The sequence below is a fragment of the Nansenia antarctica genome, assembly GCF_963989245.1.
Source record: "Nansenia antarctica genome assembly, chromosome: 7".
NCBI classification, from domain to species: Eukaryota; Metazoa; Chordata; class Actinopteri; order Argentiniformes; family Microstomatidae; genus Nansenia; species Nansenia antarctica.
Genome location: NC_137677.1, coordinates 38,733,577 through 38,758,037, shown reverse-complemented (window position 1 = coordinate 38,758,037; position 24,461 = coordinate 38,733,577). Strand labels below are relative to the sequence as shown.

The window sequence follows — 24,461 nt, the reverse complement described above, 5'->3', positions numbered from 1 at the left end:
TCATTACAGTGAAAATCGAACTATAATTAAAACAACGTCCATCTCAGATGTCATCGGATCAACAAGTGTCCACTCCACAGAGACATCTCACAGTGCATTTCCTAAACGTCAAGTTAAACAACAACAACAACAACAATAACAACAACAACAACAACAACAACAACACAGGGAGCTATAACAAAGTATGCTGTTCATTTACAGAATCTGAAGACAAAATATTCTATTGTAATAGAAAAATGTTTTTCAATTATTATGACTATTATTTCGTTTTTCTATATTTCATTCAAATATCAAAACCGTTCTCTCTGCAGTGGAGCTCAGTAGTTAATGGTAAATGGTAAATGCACTTATATAGCGCCTTTTTTGCTGCATCAAAGCTGCTCCAAAGCACTTTACAACGGCCTCTCATTCACCCATTCACACACACATTCACACACCAATGGCAGCAAGCTGCCATGCAAGGCGCCGGCCCGCTCACTTTTGGGGTTCAGTGTCTTGCCCAAGGACACTTCGACATGTGGCCAGCCCGGGGCTCGAACCGCCGATCTGCCAACCTTGTGAAAATTAGGCGGCGACTCTACCTCCTGCGCCACAGCCGCCCCCAGTAGTTCCATTACCAGTCCCCAGACCGCCCTCCCATCCCCAACACCAACTACCCTACATGAAGAGAACATCGGTCATCGTTCTAGAACCTGTCAGAGTCCATTCGAGAACCATCCGCTGGTCTTTAATGTCACCGTGTGAGGAGGTAATAGCTGAGCAGCTGAGTGGTTAGCATGGTAACGCTCCCTGCATTAGCATAACAATATTACTGCTGCTACGCTAGCTAGGCGCGGCGCGCTACACTCAACTAGCCATAGCCGCTGATCCATTTATCTCTTATTCCACACACACACACACACGCACGGACACACACATAAACACACACAAACAGGAGCTCAACAGGCCATGGAAATGGAGTCTGCTACACTGATTTACCAGTCCGCCCAGCCTTCAGTCTTCATTTAAACTCCCCTGCCTCAGAGAAGGTTCTAGACCCAGGTCCTCTGTCTGTCTGTCAGCCTGTCAGAGAGAGATGTGGACTGATTGGACTGGGCTGACACACTGAGAAGTGTGTGTGAGTGTGTGTTTCTGTGTGTGTGTGTGTGTGTGTGTATGTTTCTGTGTGTGTGAGTGTGTGTCTGTGTATGTCTGTGTGTGTGTGTGTGTGTGTGTGTGTGTGTGTGTATGTTTCTGTGTTTCTGTGTGTCTATGTGTGTGTGTGTGTGTGTGTGTGTGTGCGCATGTGTGTGTGTGTGTGTCTGTGTGTGTGTGTGTGTGTGTGTTTCTGTGTGTCTATGTGTCTGTGTGTGTTTCTGTGTGTCTATGTGTCTGTGTGTGTGTTTCTGTGTATATTTTTGTGTGTCTATGTGTCTGTGTGTGTTTCTGTGTGTCTATGTGTCTGTGTGTGTTTCTGTGTGTCTATGTGTCTGTGTGTGTGTTGTGGCAACCCCTCGTCCCAACTGGGAGATAAAGACATCCACCACCTCCCCCTCCTCCCCGGGGGGCAGCGCCACAGCAGGGAGACCCCATCCCTGCATCCAGCTGCCCCCAGCTGCCCCCCGTGATCAGCCCAACTCTGGAGGAGGCACAGAGAAGGAGCCAGGAGTCAGCCAGAAGGGAGAGAGGGGGGGGGGGCAGCCAGAAAGGAGAGAGAGAGAGGGGGGAGACAGCCAGAAAGGAGATAGAGAGGGGGGGGAGACAGCCAGAAAGGAGAGAGAGAGGGGGGGGAGACAGCCAGAAAGGAGAGAGAGAGGGGGGGAGACAGCCAGAAAGGAGAGAGAGAGGGGGTAGGAGACAGCCAGAAAGGTGAGAGAGGGGGGAGACAGCCAGAAAGGTGAGAGAGAGGGGGGGGACAGCCAGAAAGGAGAGAGAGAGGGGGGGAGACAGCCAGAAAGGTGAGAGAGAGGGGGGGGGACAGCCAGAAAGGTGAGAGAGAGGGGGTAGGAGACAGCCAGAAAGGTGAGAGAGGGGGGAGACAGCCAGAAAGGAGAGAGAGAGAGAGGGGGGGGTGAGACAGCCAGAAAGGAGAGAGAGAGAGAGGGGGGGGGAGACAGCCAGAAAGGAGAGAGAGGGGGGAGACAGCCAGAAAGGAGAGAGAGGGGGGAGACAGCCAGAAAGGAGAGAGAGGGGGGAGACAGCCAGAAAGGAGAGAGAGGGGGGAGACAGCCAGAAAGGTGAGAGGGGGGAGACAGCCAGAAAGGTGAGAGGGGGGCGCCCGACAAGTAGCCAGGAGGAGGGTGAGCGCCGGAAACTGGCAATAACTAAACACTGTGTTAACCTAACATGCTATACTCTGTCTCCCCAATAACACCGTGTTAACTAACATGCTATACTCTGTCTCCCCAGTAACTTAACACCGTGTTAACCCAACATGCTATACTCTGTCTCCCCAGTGACGGCCAGGCGGGAGACGCGATACCTGGGTCCCTCTCTTCCCTTTATACCCTCCAGATGAGGAAGAACCTTAGTTCTGTATAAAATACAGAATTTCTCTTTGTTTTATTAAACACACCCAGAGTCCAGTCCTTCTCTACTTTGGGTGTGTGCTTTTCCCCCGGGCGGGACAAGTGGTTGCCACAGCATGTGTGTGTGTGTGTGTGCGTGTGTGAGTGTGTGTGTGTGTGAGAGAGAGAGAATGAGAGAGAGAGAGAGAGAGAGAGAGAGAGAGAGAGAGAGAGAGAGAGAGAGAGAGAGAGAGAGAGAGAAAGAAAGCTTATAATATACTAGCTTATCCTGATGTGATTTGGAAAATGTAAGGATACTGGGTGGTAGAACGCACATATCTAGGAAAAGTCATGAAAGGAGGGTCCTGAAATTTCATAGAGTGCAAAGATATAACATTGTTTTTACTCACAGTAAAACAATCATTACACAAATGACCCCTCATGGCTGTTCTAGTGTTAAACAGTTAGATGAAACAACAACCTGAGAAGCAACACAGTATGGTAAATGGACTGCACTTATATAGCGCCTTTTTTGCTGCTCCAAAGCGCTTTACAATGGCCTCTCATTCACCCATTCACACACACATTCACACACCAATGGCGGCAGTATGTTGTCACTTCATTACAGCCAAAACCAAGGTGCAGAAATGGAGGATCATAGCCTACTAGGTATAACAGTGGTATTCTGTCGATCTGACAATTTAACCCTAAATACACCCTCCCGTCCCCAACACATGAAGAGAACATCAGTCATCGTTGTAGAACCTGTCAGAGTCCATTCTAGAAACATCCGCTGGTCTTTAATGTCACTGTGTGAGGAGGTAATAGCTGAGCAGCTGAGTGGTTAGCATGGTAACGCTCCCTGCATTAGCATAAAGATATTACTGCTGCTACGCTAGCTAAGCTAGTTGCCCATGGAGCGCAGGGGGGTAAATCCAGCACTGGCGCTACGCTCAACTAGCCCTAATCACAGAGACATTTATTTTGCACCATAAGTCTCTAAATGATTAAACGTTCTGGGGGAGAACCAGGAAATACAGTCTGGGGGATCATATCTGGCTCTACCAGCGTTAGACCACCTGTTTGACCACACACACACACACACACACACACACACACACACATACACAGACACAGACACACACCACCCCCGACCCCCCCCCCCCACACACACACACACAAAGGCACACACACAAACAGGAGCTCAACAGGCAATGGAAATGGAGTCTGCTACACTGATTTACCAGTCCGCCCAGCCTTCAGTCTTCATTTAAACTCCCCTGTTCAAGCTGCTGCCTCAGAGAAGGTTCTAGAACCAAGGAAATTACATTGTGACGGGTCCTCTGTCTGTCTGCCTGCCTGCCTGCCTGCCTGCCTGCCTGCCTGCCTGCCTGCCTGCCTGTCTGTCTGCCTGCCTGCCTGCCTGCCTGCCTGTCTGTCGGTCTGTCTGGAAGAGAGATGTGTACTGACTGGGATGACACGATGTTAAGTGTAAGTGGTGTGTGTGTGTGTTTGTGTGTGTGTGTGTGTGTGTGTGTGTGTGTGTGCGTGAGTGTGTGTGTGTGTGTGTGTGTGTGTGTGTGTGTGTGTGTGCGTGCGTGTGTGTGTGTGTGTGTGTGAAGAGAGAGAGAGAGAGAGATGTGAGCGTAGGTTTCTCCGTGTAAAACGACCCTGTAGCAACTTCACATGATTAGATGAGAGAAGAGAGGACGGGTGGGAGAAGAGAGGAGATGAGAGGGAGGAGGTACAGTAAGATGTTTTTGGACTGATATTTGCATGTTCATAAGGAGGGAGGGGAGGGAGGGAGGGAGGGAGGGAGGGAGGAGGGGTTGTGATGAATGTGGTGAATGTTAACATTCCCGAGGAGACGAGGCAGTCAGCGTAGATGAGCCTCACACAGGAAGTGTGAAGACGCCGGAGGCAGGCGAACACCTCTGTCTATTCCTGACCTGCCGGATGCTTCACTGGGGATGGCGAGGAGACGCTTCTTCTTCGCGCTTCCAAATGTCACTTATCACAAGAGAGAGGCACACCGCCAAGCGCTGGCATTTCTCTGTCGGGCCACGGATGATATATTACAAGTGGTTCTATCCATCATCGGCCAATAAGCTTCACCCTCGGGCTAGGGAGAGACGCTTAATACGGCGGTTCTCTCCCCCACAGCAGAGAGGCCTCCTCACCTACTCTTACACCCACGTCTTATTGCCGTTACGAACGTCAACTCCGAAGCAATCCCAAGTGTGCTCATGCTCAGTCATTGTCCTTTTGCGGCCTTTCGACGTGGAAGCAAGCAGACGATAACACCGTATAGAGGTGAAAACCTTGACCTTTGGTAAGAATTCAGTTCTTCACACCGTTATATAGATGTGGAAAAACGTTGACTTTGGTAAGAATTTGATTCTTCACACAATTTGCGCTTTTAATGTTATTTTTTGGTTATTATTTTCTTATCTATCCTTTATACTGGATTGTGTATCTCCTGCTGGATCAACTGCTCACTCTCTGGAGCTGGTTTCATAGGGAGTCGTATGGGTTTCATAGGGAGTCATGGGTTTCATAGGGAGTCGTATGGGTTTCATAGGGAGTCATGGGTTTCATAGGGAGTCGTATGGGTTTCATAGGGAGTTGTATGGGTTCAAGAGGGAGTCATATGGGTTTCATAGGGAGTCATATGGGTTTCATAGGGAGTTGTATGGGTTCAAGAGGGAGTCATATGGGTTTCATAGGGAGTCATGTTAAGAGAGAGTCATATGGGTTTGAGAGGGAGTCATGTGGGTTTCATAGGGAGTTGTATGGGTTTAAGAGGGAGTTGTATGGGTTTAAGAGGGAGTCATGTGGGTTTCATAGGGAGTCATATGGGTTTCATAGGGAGTTGTATGGGTTTAAGAGGGAGTCATATGGGTTTCATAGGGAGTCGTATGGGTTTAAGAGGGAGTCATATGGGTTTCATAGGGAGTCATGTTAAGAGAGAGTCATATGGGTTTGAGAGGGAGTCATATGGGTTTAATTAAGAGGGAGTCATATGGGTTTAATTAAGAGGGAGTCATATGGGTTTCATAGGGAGTTGTATGGGTTCAAGAGGGAGTCATATGGGTTTCATAGGGAGTCATATGGGTTTCATAGGGAGTCATTTGGTTTTCCTGAAAAAGGCTGTTGGTCATTTCACACGCAGGTAACAAACACCCTTCTCTATGCTGCCATGATAATTAGTTTTCAGAGATAATCAGAGTGTGTGTGTGTGTGTGTGTGTGTGTGTGTGTGTGTGTGTGTGTGTGTGTGTGTGTGTGTGTGTGTGTGTGTGTGTGTGTGTGTGCGTACACCTGGGAGCCCACACACCCTTATCTCTCCAGCATGGATGGATCAATCACACTTTACCATGATTACAATACTGCCCTGGATAGAGAGAAAGAGAGAGAGAGAGAGAGAGAGAGAGAGAGAGAGAGAGAGAGAGAGAGAGAGAGAGAGAGAGAGAGAGAAAGAGAGAGGGGGGGAGAGACACACTGAGAGGTTGATGTAGATTTAAAGGACACTGCTCTTACTCACTATGTTAAGCTTGTGTTGCCAAAGCTGACAAAGATTATATTTCAAGGTGAAGAGACGTAGCTATATATATACATATATGTTAGGGGTTAGGGTAGTTAGTGCTTGTTTATAAAGGGCTGGTATGGTTTGCTGGCTGAAATGCGGACGAGAGGGAGCTACGTAATGAGACTCGATTACTTTCAATGTTTAAAACCTGTGTTCTCCACAATGGAGTATGGTCCGCTGCTATGTTCGTTATTACTTTGGCCCGGTCTGAATTGTTAGCGAGAGGCTACTTAAGGGGAGCTGGGTTTGCACTTCACTGTTTTCTTCTTGTACCTGTGATGTGATGCCGTCTCAATGAGTGAGCAAATTCGATGTACAGCCAACCCGACCGCAGTTGAACAATGCTAGCTTTGGTCCGATCCACCTGTCTTTGTCCATCGTCATTGTAGGTAGCTGAGAAACCGTCATTTTTCCAAACAGGAGATTAAGGGATGCTGGAGGAACTTCAAGCTCTAGTTCAAGCTAAACTACTGACAACCTCTCTGTGGCGTGTATGCGCATGCATACTGGCTGAGATTACCTCAACACACAAAAAAGTTCTGCGCGTGCAGTGGGTAAAGCTGAATTCGTTCGGTACACGAAGGACCCATACCGAACATTTTCGGTACAAATACATAAACCGTTACACCCCTAATATATATATATATATATATATATATATATATATATATATATGATATATCTTGAATAAACCATGCATCAGCAAGAGGAGACAATGTAAAGGCGGAGGAGATCAAGGGAGGCTGGTAGAGGTAGAGATCAGAGGACAGGCTCATTGTAAATGCACAGAATGGAATGAGAAATGGTATCAAACACATACTGTAACATTTTGATTCCATTCCTCATTCCATTCCATGCATCACAATGACTGATTCCTACCTACCACCAGCCTCTCCTGAAGAAGGCGTTTATCGTCCTGTAGACATTGTTTCTTCTGCCTGAAACACAGCACAGGTGACAACACAAACACAGACAGCGGAGGAGACGTAGTTATGACGACCGCCTTTCCTGTTTACCTCACTGACAGGGAGTTAAAGAAACAAACATCACACCGGCAATAAATGACGACACCTCCAGGTGAGAACATTTACATATATGGTAATTTAGCCCCCGCCAACATCGCCGGCGCGCTAAACACATCAAGCAGAGCTCCATTCATCCTCGCTGCTGCAGCAGTCGGTGAGTAACGTAGCGTAGGGTGACTGTGTGTTCTAGAAACACATATTGGGGGTAGTATTCCAGCTGTGATGTACTGCTGCGATCAAAAGAAGATGATCTTGTCTTTTTTAACTCGAGCTCAGTGACGACGGTTATGGATAGAGAAGGGTAGCGCCCCCCCCCACCCCTAGGCTGAGCCCGTTGTAATGTATCTTCAAAAGGGGGGGGGCTACATCTGGCGGTGAGCTCCAATCGACTGCCAGGGGAGGGCGGGAGCCGCGGATCGATACAGGCCAATCATGGCACAGCAAACAACCCCAGACAGGCGCGCTCCGCCACATTCTAGGAGTCCGATGCAGTTTCGATAAAGTTGTTTTTTGCTGGCTGAAATTGCCCTTGTGTCTGTCCTGGCAAGGAGACACATGCAATACATCATTGTTCTATGATGGACTGTCGGAATAATCAATCATAAACAATACGATTGTGATATTCCTATTGTTGCTAGAGTAAAGCATTCTGGGAGCGGCAGGCAGTAAGACGTCGGAGGACGACGCTTGCGTCTCTTGGTTGATATCAATAACACTCCAAGGCCGTACCCCTCGCTGATATCAATAACACTCCAAGGCCGTACCCCTCTCTGATATCAATAACACTCCAAGGCCGTACCCCTCGCTGATATCAATACCACTCCAAGGCCGTACCCCTCTCTGATATCAATAACACTCCAAGGCCGTACTCCTCGCTGATATCAATAACACTCCAAGGCCGTACCCCTCGCTGATATCAATAACACTCCAAGGCCGTACCCCTCTCTGAAATCAATAACACTCCAAGGCCGTACCCCTCGCTGATATCAATAACACTCCAAGGCCGTACCCCTCGCTGATATCAATAACACTCCAAGGCCGTACCCCTCGCTGATATCAATAACACTCCAAGGCCGTACCCCTCGCTGATATCAATAACACTCCAAGGCCGTACCCCTCGCTGATATCAATAACACTCCAAGGCCGTACCCCTCGCGTTAGGGCTTTTTCTTTCCTCAAGGAGACAATATCACATTTAATTGATCGACCCGCCTCCGCTCCAGGGAATTGAAATGGGACAGCTCCTCCAGGCTAAAGACACTTAACAATCACAATATTGATGGACCGGGCTTGTGTTATCTGCCCCCCCCCCCCTGAGAGTCCAGCCAATCGACTGCAGCCACGACATGTGAGTACTTTCAGCAGCTGTCTCCGGGGAGCTGATTGATACCGTGACAGGATGTGGAGTGGATCAGCGTTCCTCGCTAAAGAGCTCCCAGCTGCTGGAGCTGGCGTCGCCTCCCAGACACGCACGTATTTCATCATGATTATACATGAGAGGAGAGGACAGACATTATTTCCCCCTCGTTTGAAGTCTAACGTGACGGTAATTACAACCCTGCTCTCGTCTTAAGCACTCGCACCGATAATGTGCTTTTTAGTTTATTTATTTATTGGATTTTGTGCTATTTTGTGTTATGCGCCCGTTGTGAGGCGATGGTGATTAGGGGGAGGGCAGGAACATGTGTTATGCTGTAGGGTTCTAGAACATGGGAGTGGAACTCTCTGGGTTCGAACCCCATCATCAGGGATGCTCACCTCTGGTCCTACAGTACAAGGTGTGCAGGTTTGGTTCCAACCTAGTACGAACACACCAGGGGAGGCTGGTGGAGGTAGAAATCAGAGGACGGAGGCGCATGGTAGCGCATGGAATCGTATGAGAAATGGTAAGATATGATACTATTCCTATTCCTATTCCATGTCATGCATTACAATGAGCCTGTCCGCTGATTTCTACCTCCATCGGCCTCCCCTAACCTGGAACACTCGTGATTTAACTCAACATCAAACGCCTAAATCTCTGGGAGACTGAGACACACATTGATACTACGTGTGAAACACATGCGTGACTCTCAGAGGAGCATGAATGAATTTGTTGTGCAACCATGACACCACGTAGCTCACTGCTAGCAAACTAAACACCAAGTCATATTATTGGTGCCCTAGACAAAGGAGAAGTTGGCTCAACCAGCAACAAGGGATTCTAGGTGTCTGTACATGAAGTGTCCAGAGTCCAGAGTCCAGAGTCTAGTCCAGAGTCCAGAATCTAGAGTTTATAGTCTAGTCCAGAGTCCAGAGTCCAGAGTCCAGAGTCCAGAGTCTAGTCCAGAGTCCAGAGTCCAGAGTCCAGAGTCCAGAGTCTAGTCCAGAGCCTAGAGTCCAGAGTCCAGAGTTTAGAGTCCAGAGTCCAGAGTCCAGAGTCCAGAGTCCAGAGTCCAGAGTCCAGAGTCCAGAGTCCAGAGTCCAGAGTCCAGAGTCTAGAGTCTAGAGTCTAGAGTCTAGAGTCCAGAGTCCAGAGTCCAGAGTCCAGAGTCCAGAGTCCAGAGTCCAGAGTCCAGAGTCCAGAGTCCAGAGTCCAGAGTCCAGAGTCCAGAGTCCAGAGTCCAGAGTCCAGAGTCCAGAGTCCAGAGTCCAGAGTCCAGTCCAGAGTCTAGTCCAGAGTCTAGAGTCTAGCATCCAGAGTATTTAGTATGTATCGAGCATACATCACATTAAATGATAATTGCTTTCTCTCTGAACTATGATTGCTGCAAATGAGGAAAATGTTTTTTCGGTTTATTATCTCATTTACCGTGACATTTCTCTCTGTAGGGTTGATTAAAGGTAAAAATAAATGTGTGTGTATATATAGGTGTTATTATTTCATATAGGCAAAGAAATACCCACACATTATGACTTGAGTAACTACATTATAATCAGAAAGTAATCTAGAATTTGAACTTTTAAATAAGTTATATAACGCTGTTGATTCATGAAGAATATAACTTATAATTGCCTCATGAGCTTCTTCATGAGTTCAACTGTCTTACGGCACCAGAAGTGGTCAGACCACTTTGCTGTTGTTTGAATCACAGATTTCAATATTTATACAATATTTTCAGGTCAAGACTAAAAACACATCTCTTTTAATATTGCCTTTAAATGGCTAAATAATTAAATGATGAGTATATAATGATTAAAGCACTTTGAGCTGCAACGTTTGCAGGAAAAGTGCTATACAAATAAATGTTGTTATTATTATTATTATTATTATTATTATTATTATTATTATTATTTGCATTCACTTAATTACTGTCCTGCCCTCTCCCTGTGGCCAATAACTAGGCTCACCCCACACATCAAAGCATGGAACCATCCGAAGCCCCCCCCCCCCTCTCTATCGCTCCCTCTTCCTCTCAATAATCTAATCGTTTGCATAGTTAATGAAATGAAAACATTGTGGCCATGGTGTTGTTTCTGGTCTTGATTAAGGTCAAGTTGTCTGGCCCTGATTTCTCTCCCACTCTGCCACTCTCTCTCTCTCTCTCTCTCTCTCTCTCTCTCTCTCTCTCTCTCTCTCTCTCTCTCTCTCTGTCTCCCTATCCCTCTCGCTCTTTCTCCCCTTCACCCTCTCCCTCTCTCCCCATCTCTCTCTCTTCTCTCTCTCTCACTCTATCTCCCTCTTTCTCTCTCTCCCTCCCTCCCTCTCTCTCTCTCCCTCTCTCTCTCTCTCTCTCTCTCTGTCTCTCAGTACAGTTTTAGTTTATTTTATCTGAACACGTAGGTAGTCCAGGGAGGCACTGTAATTTGGGGGTTAAAATGCTTTCTTTTCATCTTGGTATTGTGTTTTTCTTCTTCTTTCTGTAAAGAAAATGGTCGCCATAATCACCGCTATTACTATGAAGATGATTACTAGATTGCTCAAGAATTACGAAAAATCGAAGACGGTCCCTAAATGTAGGCTAGAATCAGTTGGATTACAGTATGTCTTCTAAATTGCAATAGAAGTCTTGTGCTTTTAGAATAATTGTGGCCCTCGAAATGGAAAAACAACATCTGACACAATGAAACATCAGACACAACGAAAACGAGTTCATTTCTGATGACATAACAACCTGATCAATGGACAAACTGGCCTCACATTTATACCAGTGGAGACTGCTAGAGGTAGAAACCAGAGGATGGAGTCATTGTTTAACGCATGGAATGGAATGGTCCTCTGATGTCTACCCCCACCAGTCTCCCCTGGTGTATACAGTGAATGGAATGGTCCTCTGATGTCTACCCCCACCAGTCTCCCCTGGTGTATACAGTGAATGGAATGGTCCTCTGATGTCTACCCCCACCAGTCTCCCCTGGTGTATACAGTGAATGGAATGGTCCTCTGATGTCTACCCCCACCAGTCTCCCCTGGTGTATACAGTGTTCTTTAGGTTAATATTGTGGTGTGAATATGTCGAATTTAAAGCAGGTTCTCAACATCAATATCAAAGACACTTAGCGTGCTGCACTGCAACAATTCACCAAGTAGCCTATGAATTTGGCTGGAATCTTTTTTGGGGAACACATTATCTTGTGCAATCACTTGTGCAAATACCAAGTCTGTCCTGTCCCTCTTCCCTGAGGCTGAAGAGTAATAATATATAACCCCAAACATCAAAGCACAGAACCATCCAAAATCTCTCTCTTTCTCTCTCTCACTCTCTCTCTCTCTTTCTCTCTCTTTCTCTCAGTAAACTCTTCTTCCTTCCTTCCCTCCCTCCCTTCCTCCCTCCCTCCCTCCCTCCCTCCCTCCCTCCCCCCCTCTCTCTCTCTCAGTAAACTCTCTTCTTCCCTCCCTCCCTCCCTCCCTCCCTATCTCTCCCCACCATAAGTGCTTTGGCACCGCAGCCTGTTTATTGAGGAAGTGTTCCATCAGTGTTGCTTAGAGATGGAGTCAGATTCCGAAGAGAACAATGTGCTTTTGATCTGCAGAAGAACATGACTAACTGGCCGGTTCACCGCCCCCTCTCTTTCTCACTCTCTCTATTTAAGGAGAACATTGCTTTTTAACCCAGTTAGATCCAGAACAACAGAGAGCTTCAAAAAGTAGCTTATGTCCTTCAAGGATGCACAGACACTTTCAAGTTGAAGGAAACTACACAAGAAAGTAGACACGGTACCCACCTTTTTTTCAATCTTCGAAACCCATTTTCACTAAACCCTTTTTATGTTTTAGTACATGCCTTTACCTCGGGACAGATAGACACCCTATGATGGAAGCTAGAAGGTTTAGCCTCCAGTATGTACTATTCTCTACAGCTGTGATCTCCTCCTCACTTTTGTCCTATGACAGATATCGCTGACATCACATGACTGACCTGTTTCACCTCATAGCCCAGCAAGACGAAGTTCTGATCAGGAGAAACCGCAAACACGGAGGCCTTGAACTCCGTCTGTGGAGAGAGACAGATGGAGAGACACTTAGTCTTCGATCAGTGTTAAAAGTCCTCAAAAGTGATTGTTTTGAAACAACCAAAAGCTATGATAACTGTGTAATTGATACAATTATACATGCTGTCTCTGTCTATCTGTCTATCCAAACCGTCTTGAACCTTTTTTCTACTACCAAAATAAGACTTTGCAAGTCCATAAAAGGTTTCTTCCGGAACTTATTTTTCTAGTTTGAAATGTCTGCATGTGGTACCTCAGGGGTGAGTCTGCATCCCAGGGGAAGTGTACCTTCTCTGGGAAGAGAGTTGGTGTGCAGCCCCAGTCACCCCCGGAGCCCTTGAGGAGGTAGCTCCGTCTCTTGTTCTGAGACACAGCGAGGGACAGGAAAGCTGCTTTACTCACGAAAGTCGTGTTTTTCAGCAGGAGGTCTGTGTCGTTGTTCTCTGTGTTTACTTTCAACACGTCACCGTCCCAGCTCCGGAAGATGATCTCTTCAGCTGTCAAAGAGGGGTGGGAGTTTTATTCTGAAAAATTTCAATAAATGTCATTGTTGTTGAAAATCAATGACCCACTCGCTAGTCAAGCCAAAACATGCAATGGATTCGGTGAGTAATCCTCACTACTCTACACTAGCTAGGTAGGAGTGGGGATTACTCACCGAATCCACTGCATTGCAATATTTTGACTTGACTAGCGAGTGTGTCATTGATTTTCAACAACGTTGACATTTATTTACATTTTTCTGAATAAAACTCAACATTGGCCAGTTGGCCGGTTGTCGACTTGTTCCCGCTTTCACCAGCTGTTGTCACATATACAGTATCTGTCTGAGTGAGCTCTGAGGAGTCCACCCTGGATGGTCCATACACAGGGAAGCTCCCTGTAGTCCCCTAAGAACGTTACAGCTCAACAGTAAACATGAGAGACTGGTGGATGTGGGAATAGAAGGTAATAATAATAATAATAATAATAATAATAATAATAATAATACATTAGACTTATATAGAGCTTTTCTAGATACTCAAAGACGCTTTACAAACTGAGAAGATCGAGTAGTAATAATAAAAAGAAACAGAAAGTAAGAATAGGGGTTTAATTGAGGTAGTGCTGGGGACACATGGGAAGGGGAGGGGGAGAGGGTTAACTGGTGAAGGCAAGCTTGAAGAGGTGGGTTTTGAGGGCCTGTTTAAATGTTGGCAGGGTGTTGGCCTGTCTGATGTGGTTGGGGAGGGCGTTCCAGAGGGACGGGGCTGTGGCTGAAAAGGCCCTACCACCCCAGGTCCGGAGCTTGATTCCGGTGAGAACACTACCTTTTTGGTAGGGACCAGAATGTTATTACGACAGAACTTTAGTCAACAATGTTTTTGAAGGGTATTTTGTAAGGATGTATGAATATCTACAGTATATTCGTGTTGTGTTCATTGATTTGTGGAAAGTGACATTGTGACACACTAAACCAACAGACAATGTCACTAAGTACAAATATGGATCAACCTGATGTATGACAATGTTTTGAAGCACTTAAATGATGAATAATACATCAACAATTCAGCTCTAGACCCCTGTTGTGTTTTCTTCTTTTCATTTAGTTTTATGACAGGAACTTTCCAAACAAATTTCCATTCTGTGTGACACACTAGCCATGAAATACACAGGAAGAAGCAGAGGAAGTGCTTTAACATGAGGGCACACACACACACACACACACAGATACACACGCACGCGCACACACACACACACACACACACACACACACACACACACACACACACACACACACACACACACACACACAAGGAACTTCTCCTAAAGTTCTGAGGGAAACGTCCCCTGTGGACAGACTGCCAGTGGACACCCTGACTGATGGACAGTGGGAGTGACAGCTAGCTGCCTTGAAGTCTCGTCTCTCCTCCAGGACAGTGTCTGAGAGGAACGCACCAAGCACAGACCAGACACACACACACACACACACCCTGATCTGTCTGTGTTCCACTCTATATCACAGATCTACAGGACACGTGACGTGGACACAGTCTGACCAACGTCAGGGTCAGAGAACAGATGCCCTCCGTAGGTTGTTACATCGGTCGATGCTGCTGTCCATGTCACCTGATCATCAGACAACTGTTCACCAGCATTTCCTTTTTCGTTCATAATGGTTGTATACAGGGTTCAGGTAGGCAGGCTATGCGCCTTTAACACTAGAACAGCCGTGCCTATTGTACCTACTATAAGAGCCGCCTTGGGGGGTCAAATGACCATAGTCTTTAGAATGGAAAGTTGCTATTTACACACAACGACCACTACTTTAACTCTACTATAGCTTTATATTAGCTTATCCTGATGTGATTTTGAAAATGTAAGGATACTGGGTGGTAGAACACACATATCTAGGAAAAGTCATGAAATTGGATGGAGTGCAAAGATATAAAATGTTGCTTTATTCACACGGCTGTCAACACGGCTGTTCTAGTGTTAAAAGTACATATCTAGTTGAAAGCTGAAGCGGATTGATCAAATGAAAAAGAGCTGCTGCTGTAATGATGAACAGTGAGAAAGGGGTGCTCACCGCAGAATGTGCTAGAACAACAGCAACCCAACGAAGTTGCAGCGCTCACATGTAACCCAGGTTACTGGACGTGTGTTTGATACCACTCCTCATTCAGTGGTAACCTAAAGGTTAGAGGTTAGAGGGGCCGGCGGTAGCCTAGGGGTTAGAGAGGCCGGCTAGCAATCGGAAGATCGCTGGTTCGATCCCCCGCCACTGCCGTTATGCCTTTGAGCAAGGCACTTAACCCCCAAATTGCTCCAAGGGCCTCTGTCTATGGCTGTCCCTGTGCCTAGAGCAGAACAATATGTGTCGTTGTACTCTGCACAATGACGAAAAAAAGGTTGAATCTAATCTAAATCTGTTTCATGCATTACAATGAGCCCGCCCTCTGATTTCTACCTCCTCCAACAGCCTCCCCCTGGGCCAGACGTATAATCAGAACCATGCTACCGCCCCGGCGTGGGGACAGCTGTCAAGGTCCTGGTGTGGATGGTGCCACAGCGGAGGGAGGGAGGGAGGGAGGCGAGGGGAGGCAGGGTTGTTGCTTCATCAAGCCCGGAGCCTCAGAAGCTTCACCAGAACCACCAAAGACGCAGATTCGTCGGGAGATTCGCTCATTAAAAACAAGGAAAATGTGGTTTAGCATGGAATACTCCAATTAAATGCACATCTGCGCTCCTGTCTTTCTGCAAGTGTGTTTTTTTTGTGCTTTTCCACACGTTTGTTTGTTGAATTTGAGTTTCTGACAATCAAATACGTATTAAATATTAATCTAGGTCCAAGTTTATGCAACCGCTACAGTTTTGAGAAGCATATCCAAGTATAGACTTGTTTCATACATAATACATATCCCTAGGCAGAACATCTTTTCCAATACTCTCCATTCAAATCTTGTGTCTTGTATTGAATGTTTGTGCCAAATAATACAGATCCCAAATTCTGTAAACTAAAACCCAAAGGTCAAATTCATTATTGCTACGGTATATATTTGAAGACCAAGGATGATAGAGCATTCCAAAGCTCCCAGGCTTTGGAATGCTCTGCCCTTGGATCTTAGATCAGCTGGCTCAGTCAAGGTTTTTAAAAAACAGCTAAAGACTGTCTTGTATAAATAGGCTTTTGGATAGCCCCAAGGGCCTGTCTTTCTGTGTCCTGTTGATGTTGTTGTACACCTGTTGTCTGTTACTTGTTTTTATTTTCACTTGTTTGCCTGTTTTAACCTGCTGTGGCTTTCGCTCTTTTATTATGTTTTATTGTGTTTCTTCTTTGTTATGTAAAGCACTTTGTGACCCTTGGTCTGGGAAAGGTGCTGTACAAATAAATTGTACTTAATTACTTATATATGTACACATTAAAATAGCAACTATAACAGTTCTGCTGTGATGTATCCCTCCTGTGTTCTGCTGTGACCCCTCTGACTCACACCTACCACAGTACAACAGCAGCCACAGCAGTCTTGCTTGACGGAAACACAAACAAATAATCAACCACACAAACACACACAAACCAATAAGAGCAGTGATTTACTAGTTTAAAAATAACACGAAATACTTGATCTTCCGGATCTTGAGTTTAGAATGCTTACAGATGGTGCCTCTCACACGATGTCGACGTCAGAGGGTGTGTGTGTGTGTGTGTGTGTGTGTGTGTGTGTGTGTGTGTGTGTGTGTGTGTGTGTGTGTGTGCGTGCGTGCGTGCGTGTGTGTGTGTGCGTGCGTGCGTGTGTCGGGTGAGAAGGACTGGCTCACAGTCGGCGTTCCAATTCATCCCAAAGGTGTTCGATGGGGTTGAGGTCAGAGCTCTGTCTGCAGGCCAGACAAGTTCTCCCAGAACAAACTCGTCAAACCATGTCATTATGGACCTCACTTTGTGTATGGGGGCATTGTCATGCTGAAACTGGAAAGGGCCTTCCCCAAACTGTTGCCACAAAGTTGGAAGCATACTATTCTTTAGAATCGCATTGTATGCTGTAGCATAGAGAACCCAAACCATGAAAACAGCCCCAGACAATAATTGTGTCCACATACTTTTGTCCATATCGTGTACCTTCCCTGCTTTTTGTTTTATTAAATACCCCCGTAGCTGACTGTTAAATACCCCTGTAGCTGACTGTTAAATACCCCCGTAGCTGACTGTGTGTCATCGCTCATTTGGATGTGTGGTTTCCCTCGGCCGAGACCACAGTGTGTGTGTGTGTGTGTGTGTGTGTGTGTGTGTGTGTGTGTGTGTGTGTGTGTGTGTGTGTACAGTAATGTCTATTTGTCTGCATCAAGAGGCACCACCACGGTTGCTAGTCCCCAGTGGAGCAGTGATTACAACATCACCTTCCATCATTGTTCTGTGCTGGTGGTCAACACTGCCTTACAGTGCCTTCAGGATATATTCATCCCTTGTTGTGTTATAACCTGACATAGATAGATTTAATCAGGGGGGGGGGGGGGTTTCTGTCGCTGGTCTACACAAAATATCCTATAATGTCAATATGAAAATTATGATAGGACTTTTGATCGTAAATATTGAACACATTAAATAGTTATGATCTTCGGCCCCAACCATTTTCCGAGCAGATTGTCGCGAGAAATTGATTCTTAACACACCTCACACCACAGGATAATCTTGTAGGATAATCTTTAGAGCCATCCGATAATAGGCCGTTTGCTGTCCTTGGTCGGGAGGGGGGAATTCGGACCAAAATCGGCCAGATTATCTCTGTGTGTGTACCAGGCTTTACACAAATCGACAAAGTTGAATGGCTAGGTGAGGGCGAGGAAAAAGCACAATCAATGGGAAAACATCATCTCAGTCACTCTACAAAATTGTTGTATGAACAAGTGGCCAAAATTAATCCCTTCATGAAAGAAGAAAAACCAAATTTCACATCCATAATTGTAAGAAAGTGGCTGGAAATGGGTTTCTTTGCTTCTACAACACATTCAACTTGAATTAGTCAACATGTTACTTACATGTGTAAGTCTTAACCTAGCAATACAGTAGAGATTAACCATTTCATGCCCATGTGGGGTAATGGAATTCATCTTGGCCTTTGATTGGTCAAATCTAACCAATATAATCTAATCTTTTAATTGGGTAGATCTAACATTGGGGCCGTTGACTGGATAGATTTATATCAGCAGGACTCAGACATACTGAAACAGAGAGTGCCGTTTGATTCCTGGAGTTTGTTTCTGAGCATGTCCAGAAGAATGGACCTGGATGGCAGCACAGTACTGCAGATGTTCCTAGGAGATCCAGAAGCTCTGACACACTCATTTAGATCTGTTCTGTGGAACCACAACATGGCACCAGAGAGACAGTCGCTGAAACAAATCTATTTGGTCTGTATGAGAATCTTTAAAGGGAGCCAGCTCTCTGTGATCGTTTGATGATGCCTGTGTGTTGTTGTTTTTCTCAGAGAAAGCCGTTTGACATTTCCTTACGGGCTCGGCTGTGTTCTGCCGTGTTAGCGGTCCAGATGGGTGATATTTACCCGTCTTGATTTGGAGAGAGGCAGCGGGTGCCTGACAGATGTGGATATGAGATATGACGCCTCTGCTTTATGGAGGAGACCAGGGGGAATAGTGGGTACTAAAACTTGAAGGAGCAAATATACTGAGAGTCTAGGCCCTGTGGTGTCTGCTCTGTGTCTACTCCCAGATGGAGATCTGAAATAACATTTAAGACATTTAAAACGGATTAAAACGGATTGTGACACATAAACAGTGTTTTGTTATTAAATTCCTTTATTAGTTAATGAATGAATTGCTTGGATTTACACAGTGCCTGTTCACCTTGACAAAGGTGCTCCAAGCGCTGTACATTATTCATGAAACCTGATCCACTACCAACGTGTAGAACCCACTGGATGATGAGGCCATGGCAGCCATTTTGCACCAGGAAGTTCATCAGCTGTCAGAGGAGAGGTGGGGAGAGAATCAAGCCAATCAGGAATCAGGGTTGATGAGGTGGCCTTGAAGGAATGGAGGTCGGAGGTCGGATTGGGAGTTTAGCCAGAACACCGGCGTTCACACTCCTACTCTATATTATAAGTGCCGTGGAATCTTTAACGACTCTGGAGTCGGGACCATCTCATCCGAAGGTATGACTTGAAACAAGTAACCACTTTAAAGGCTTCATGAAGAGTCTGTGAACCTTTGGTTGGTGCCACCAATTGTTATTGTTATTATTATTATTATTATTATTATTATTATTATTATTATTATTATTATTATTATTACTATTAATAATAATAATATTATTGATATTGTTATTATTATTATTATATAATAGATGTATATGTAACGGGGCGGATCCAGGTCTCCCACAGGGAAGTCCCAAGTGGCTACCAGGAAGCTACCAGGAAGCTAACAGGACACCCTCAAGGTCTGAGGGCCACACTGTGAACAGGGCTGTGTTCAGGCCTCAGACAGGACAACACTGTGAACAGGGCCCTATTCCACGAAGCTCGATAAAGTTCTAAGCCTCGATAAAGTTTTAAGCCTCGAAAATGTTAGCTTGCGTTCGGTGCCATCAACCTGGCTCAAATAATTCGCTGCTTGGTTGAGCTCCTTCTGAGTCAGATATAACTAGCCTGGTCGCGACCAGGCTAAAACACAGGCTATAGTGAGACGCGCGTCAAAAAAGGCTCACAGGCGGAAACTACATCCCGAACGATAGTTCCTCCCTAGGAAATATTAGTTCCCACTTCACACGAGATAGATAGATTAGATAGTTTGACTGTGTGATAGATAGATAATTTGATATTTTGAAAGTGTGATCGATCGATAGATAGTTTGATTGTGTGATAGATAACTTGATATTTTGAAAGTGTGATAGATAAATCGATATATCAATAAAGAAAAGAGTGTAAAAAAAAAGTTATTGTCTCAACTTGCATTGCTGTCATCACAGCAGTCTGGCTGGCGTAGTGGTTAAGGCTGCGGACTGGAGTTTCAAAGGTTGCGAGTTCGAGACTTGACTAAGTCATTCATTTTATTATTTTTTTACATTTAACCGAAGATTTCATGCAAAGGTTTCAAACACCATTGTAATCGTGTCAGTTCTTGTAAATTAGCCTGCACCATAATTTTATAGCCTACAATACTTTTTTAGATGAGATTTTAGATTAGATTCAGACAACGAAATGCAGTAAAAAGTGCGCCTGAAGAGGGATTCGAACCACTGATATAAAATGACGATTAAATCCTATGGCAGCAGTCAATACCACTAGGCCATTGTGGCGATATGATGGTTTGTAGCCTGCTGCGGATATCACCACAGTAGTAATATTCATTTATTAAAATATGAACATATAACAATAACTGGGGCTAGTATGACCTACGCATTTAATCGGTCAGCAATTTCTTGCCAAACCATTTCCCTCGCCTTGTTAATTGCGGCAGTATTGCACTATTTTACATCTTATTTTTCCGTCTTCATAAAAATCAATAATTCGGAATGCTGCGCAAATGTAGTACCCCTGCAGAGTGGAGTATCTTCATTTCGACAGATCGACACTTCAGGGCTTTTTATGTCTGCGTGCACTCGCCCATATCGAAGATTTGTAAGCCTGTCTTCTGTGAACACTGATGACACAAGGCTGATCCTCGTTCGAGGAATCACCTGAGGCTTGATTTCCAATCTCGAGTTCCCTGAGCGCCGCATTTATTTATAGCGCCGCTATACTGATCCACCTTTAGTGGAATGACCCCCAGGGCTGTGTTCAGGCCTCAGACAGGACAACACTGTGAACAGGGCTGTGTTCAGGTCTCAGACAGGGCTAGCTCATCTACAGAGACACTACAGATTGGAGATATGAACTCACCATTGATCCACCTGGCCTCGGGATCATGAACCTGGAACTCTCTCTGGAAGAGGTCATCTAGGGTCAGCTGGGAGCCCATCCCTTTGTTATCACCATCTATAAGAACAACCATAACACAGGGATAATAAATACAGATGGGAAGGGGGGTGGGGGAGGGAGAGAGAGAGAGAGGGGAGGCAGAGAAGGGGGGGGACAGAGAGATACACAGGAAAGGGCATTGACAGGGAGTGAGAGAGAGAGAGAGAGAGAGAGAGAGAGAGAGGGAGAGGGGAGAGAGGGGAGGGAGAGACGGGGGGGAGAAAGAGAACAAACGAGAGAAAGCAAGCGAGAGAAAGAGAGAGTGTGAGAGAGAGAGAGAGAGAGAGAGAGAGAGAGAGAGAGAGAGAGAGAAATCAGGGCCAGACAACTTGACCTTAATCAAGTCCAGAAACAACACCATGGCCACAATGTTTTCATTTCATTAACTATGCAAACACTTTGATTAGACCATTTAATATTATTTCCACTTGAACAGACTTCAGGGCTTTATCACTTAGAAACCAATGGTATTTAATTAGGCAGCCTCTCTATTCAATATTCATGTAGAAATGAATGACCTTAGATTGCCTCATTTTGTTTGATGAAAAGGTAATGGAGTGTTGCATCTCATTTTAGCCTGTGTGTGTGTGTGTGTGTGTGTGTGTGTGTGTGTGTGTGTGTGTGTGTGTGTGTGTGTATGCTGAACAGACACAACCTCCTAAGCTACCAGGTTTGACTCTTGGCCTGTTCTTATCAGAGTGGATTCAATGAGAAAGATTTCCTGTAAATGATCAAAACATTTGAGCGTTTTCAGCATTTTCATCAGCAGCCCTGGCTGGTAGACCTTAAGCTACAGGGGAGGCTGGTGTTACGGAGTGGGGGTCGCATTTCCCAAGGTGACCCCTAGGTGTCCTCCTCCGGCCGTTCCCTGCAGGGCCTCGCTCGCTCACCGTCTCATCACAAACGAATTGACCTATCGCTAAGCCACGCCCCCTTTGAAAACTCAGACAAACAAACAATGCTTCACTGACAGTGACTGACTGACCGACCGTGACTGAATGACATTCAATGACTTACAATGGAGGCAGTTGGCAAATTTCTGATTTCTGATTTACCACAGCAAGTAATAGACATGTTTTTTAAAGAATATTTTGTCTAGAAGCTTTTCACCATCAGATATTAGCGAGTTGTTTGTGTTTGAGTTTTCTGCCTGTATTGAGTTATTTTATTTATTTTTTGTGATTTTATCCCTTTTTCACCCAATTTGGTATCCAATTGCACCCAACCTAGCATCCAATTATCCCCTGCCTATTGCGTAGGATCCGCCGCACGACCCCGTGGCCGGCAGCCCCAGAGGAGATCGCCAGGCAGACTAGCTGTCTGGCTCCTCGAGCCCGACACCGTTACTCCAGCACCAGACGGGGGCGGTGTTGCGCGACGGATCCTTGTCCGGAAAATAGTCCTATACCCCCCTTGGGAGCGGCCGCTCAATATGCCGCTCCCTGTGAGCCCCGGCCATATCCGGGTCTGGCGAGACCGGGATTCGATCCCAGTCCCCGGTGGGCAGCTTGCACTAGAGGCTAATGCTTAGACCGCTGCGCCACCGCGGGGCCTTCTGTATTGACTTTTGCTGTGATATGATTGGGCAATTTCTATTTCTGGGCGTGGCTTAGCGATAGGTCTATTGTCTAACGTGGCTACCTGTTCCCTCTGTTCCCCTCAGCCCCTGCTCAATCGTCACTGTGCGTTGGACAGTCTCTGAGACTACCGTAAGCCTACCGAGTCTGTTTGGAGACGGAGTTTCTTTTGCTTTATAGTCTTGCTGTTTAATTCGCTGTTGTGTGTGTTCATCTGTTCTTAGTTCTGGTTTTGGAGACTGAGGGGGTTTCTCCCCTTTTATTTTCGAGTAGGCTACTGTTTGTGTTTCGTTTCTGTTGATTCCTGTTCCAAAATAAACTTTAGGTAAAGATTCCTTTTGTTTTTGGCACCGCATCTGTTCTGTCTGTGTCCGTCCTTACGCACTGCACCTGGGTCCACTCATTCTCTCACTGCACCTGGGTCCACTCATCCCCTCACTGCACCTGGGTCCACTCATCCCCTCACTGCACCTGGGTCCACTCATCCCCTCACTGCACCTGGGTCCACTCATCCCCTCACTGCACCTGGGTCCACTCATCCCCTCAGGCAGCTTAAGCTGCAGCGTAACGGGCTGGTGGAGTTAGCTCATTGTCATTGATGAAAGGAATGAGGAATAGTTATCAAACATGTGTACTACAGGCATAACAATAAGTTGACATTTTAACCATTTTAGCAGACGCTTTTATCCAAAGATAAATACAATTAGAGATTCCAGGGACAGTCTCCCTGGAGTAGCTTAGGGCTAAGTGCCTTACTCAAGGGCACACACGTGGTGATGTTCCCAGGTCCCAGATTTTAACTCTCGACCTGATCTGATCACCAGAAAGTCGTTCAACTCACTACCCATTAGGCCACCAGTAAAAGTTACAAATACCTGCTTTAGATAAATTAATGACATTTCAATACAGGCTTTTTTAAGATCAGATAAAATGGAAAAAGATTGGATATTTTTTTTTGGTGGGCTTCCTTATTCTATTCCATGCATTACAACAAGCCTGTCCTCTTATTTGTACCTCCACCAGCCTCCACCTGACCCTGCGCTAGTACAACGCCTGCTCCTCCGCTGAGCAGGGTGTGGTGGCTCCGCCCAGCCCTACCTTTGGACAGCAGGATGATGGCCAATCCGATGATAGACAGCGTGAAGGCGATGACCAGCAGAGAGATGCCTATTCCCTTCCAGTTATGGTCATCTGGAGCCAGATCGATATCCTGGAGAGAGAGAGGGGGGAGGCGGGGGGGAGGGGGGTGGAAGAGAGAGAGAGATAGAGGGTAAATGGTAAATGGTAGTACCATTTTGATTTAGAACACCCCTCCACACACACACACACCACTAGCCCCTATCTCCTACGCCCTAGCTCCTAGCCCCTATCTCCTATGCCCTAGCCTCCTAGCTCCTATGCCCTAGCCTCCTAGCTCCTAGCTTCTATGCCCTAGCCTCCTAGCCAAGGGCGTAGGTTTGCATATGGACGGTATGGACATGTCCTTACCAACATTTTGGAGGTCAAAATTGTCCCTACCAATGTCCCTACACAAAGTGTGATTTTGCACCCCACATTTTTTTTTAATTACCATACCACTGCTATTTTAAAAAATGTAACTAGTCTATGCATTTCTAAATGCATGTGATATAATCCCCCCCCCCCCCCTCTTTCAACTCTATGTGGTCCACTCCAATCGTGAGGGAAAACGAATTAGAGGAAATCTTGCCGTGCTGAAAGTGTGACTAGCTATGAAAAGACAGAGACAGACAGCTCTCAACTTTGAGAAGATCCCTAAAAAGTCAAAACCACCCGATGGCCAGAAACAGATAGCTGGATGGATGTCATGTCAAACCTACAGCCACATCTGGTGCGCTGTGCAAGCTAGCTAACTAAAGTCTAACTTAGCTGTTTAGATTGGTAACAGTTAGCTGGCTTGCCTAG

General features: G+C 45.9%; 1 protein-coding gene across 1 annotated transcript in view; it reads right to left on the bottom strand.

Moving 5' to 3' along the window:
- The window catches only part of LOC308162587 (inactive dipeptidyl peptidase 10-like), a gene marked incomplete at both ends in the record, with an annotated part of 67,534 nt that extends 43,502 nt beyond the window's left edge, over positions 1–24,032 (bottom strand). Inside the window, 5 exons of the mRNA XM_080536732.1 lie at positions 12,439–12,513; positions 12,914–13,008; positions 20,884–20,979; positions 23,637–23,748; positions 24,027–24,032. Of these exons, the coding sequence (XP_080392858.1) occupies positions 12,439–12,513; positions 12,914–13,008; positions 20,884–20,979; positions 23,637–23,748; positions 24,027–24,032 (384 nt within the window). The remainder of the gene's footprint in view (positions 1–12,438; positions 12,514–12,913; positions 13,009–20,883; positions 20,980–23,636; positions 23,749–24,026) is intronic.
- Between the last annotated feature and the right edge of the window lie 429 nt (positions 24,033–24,461).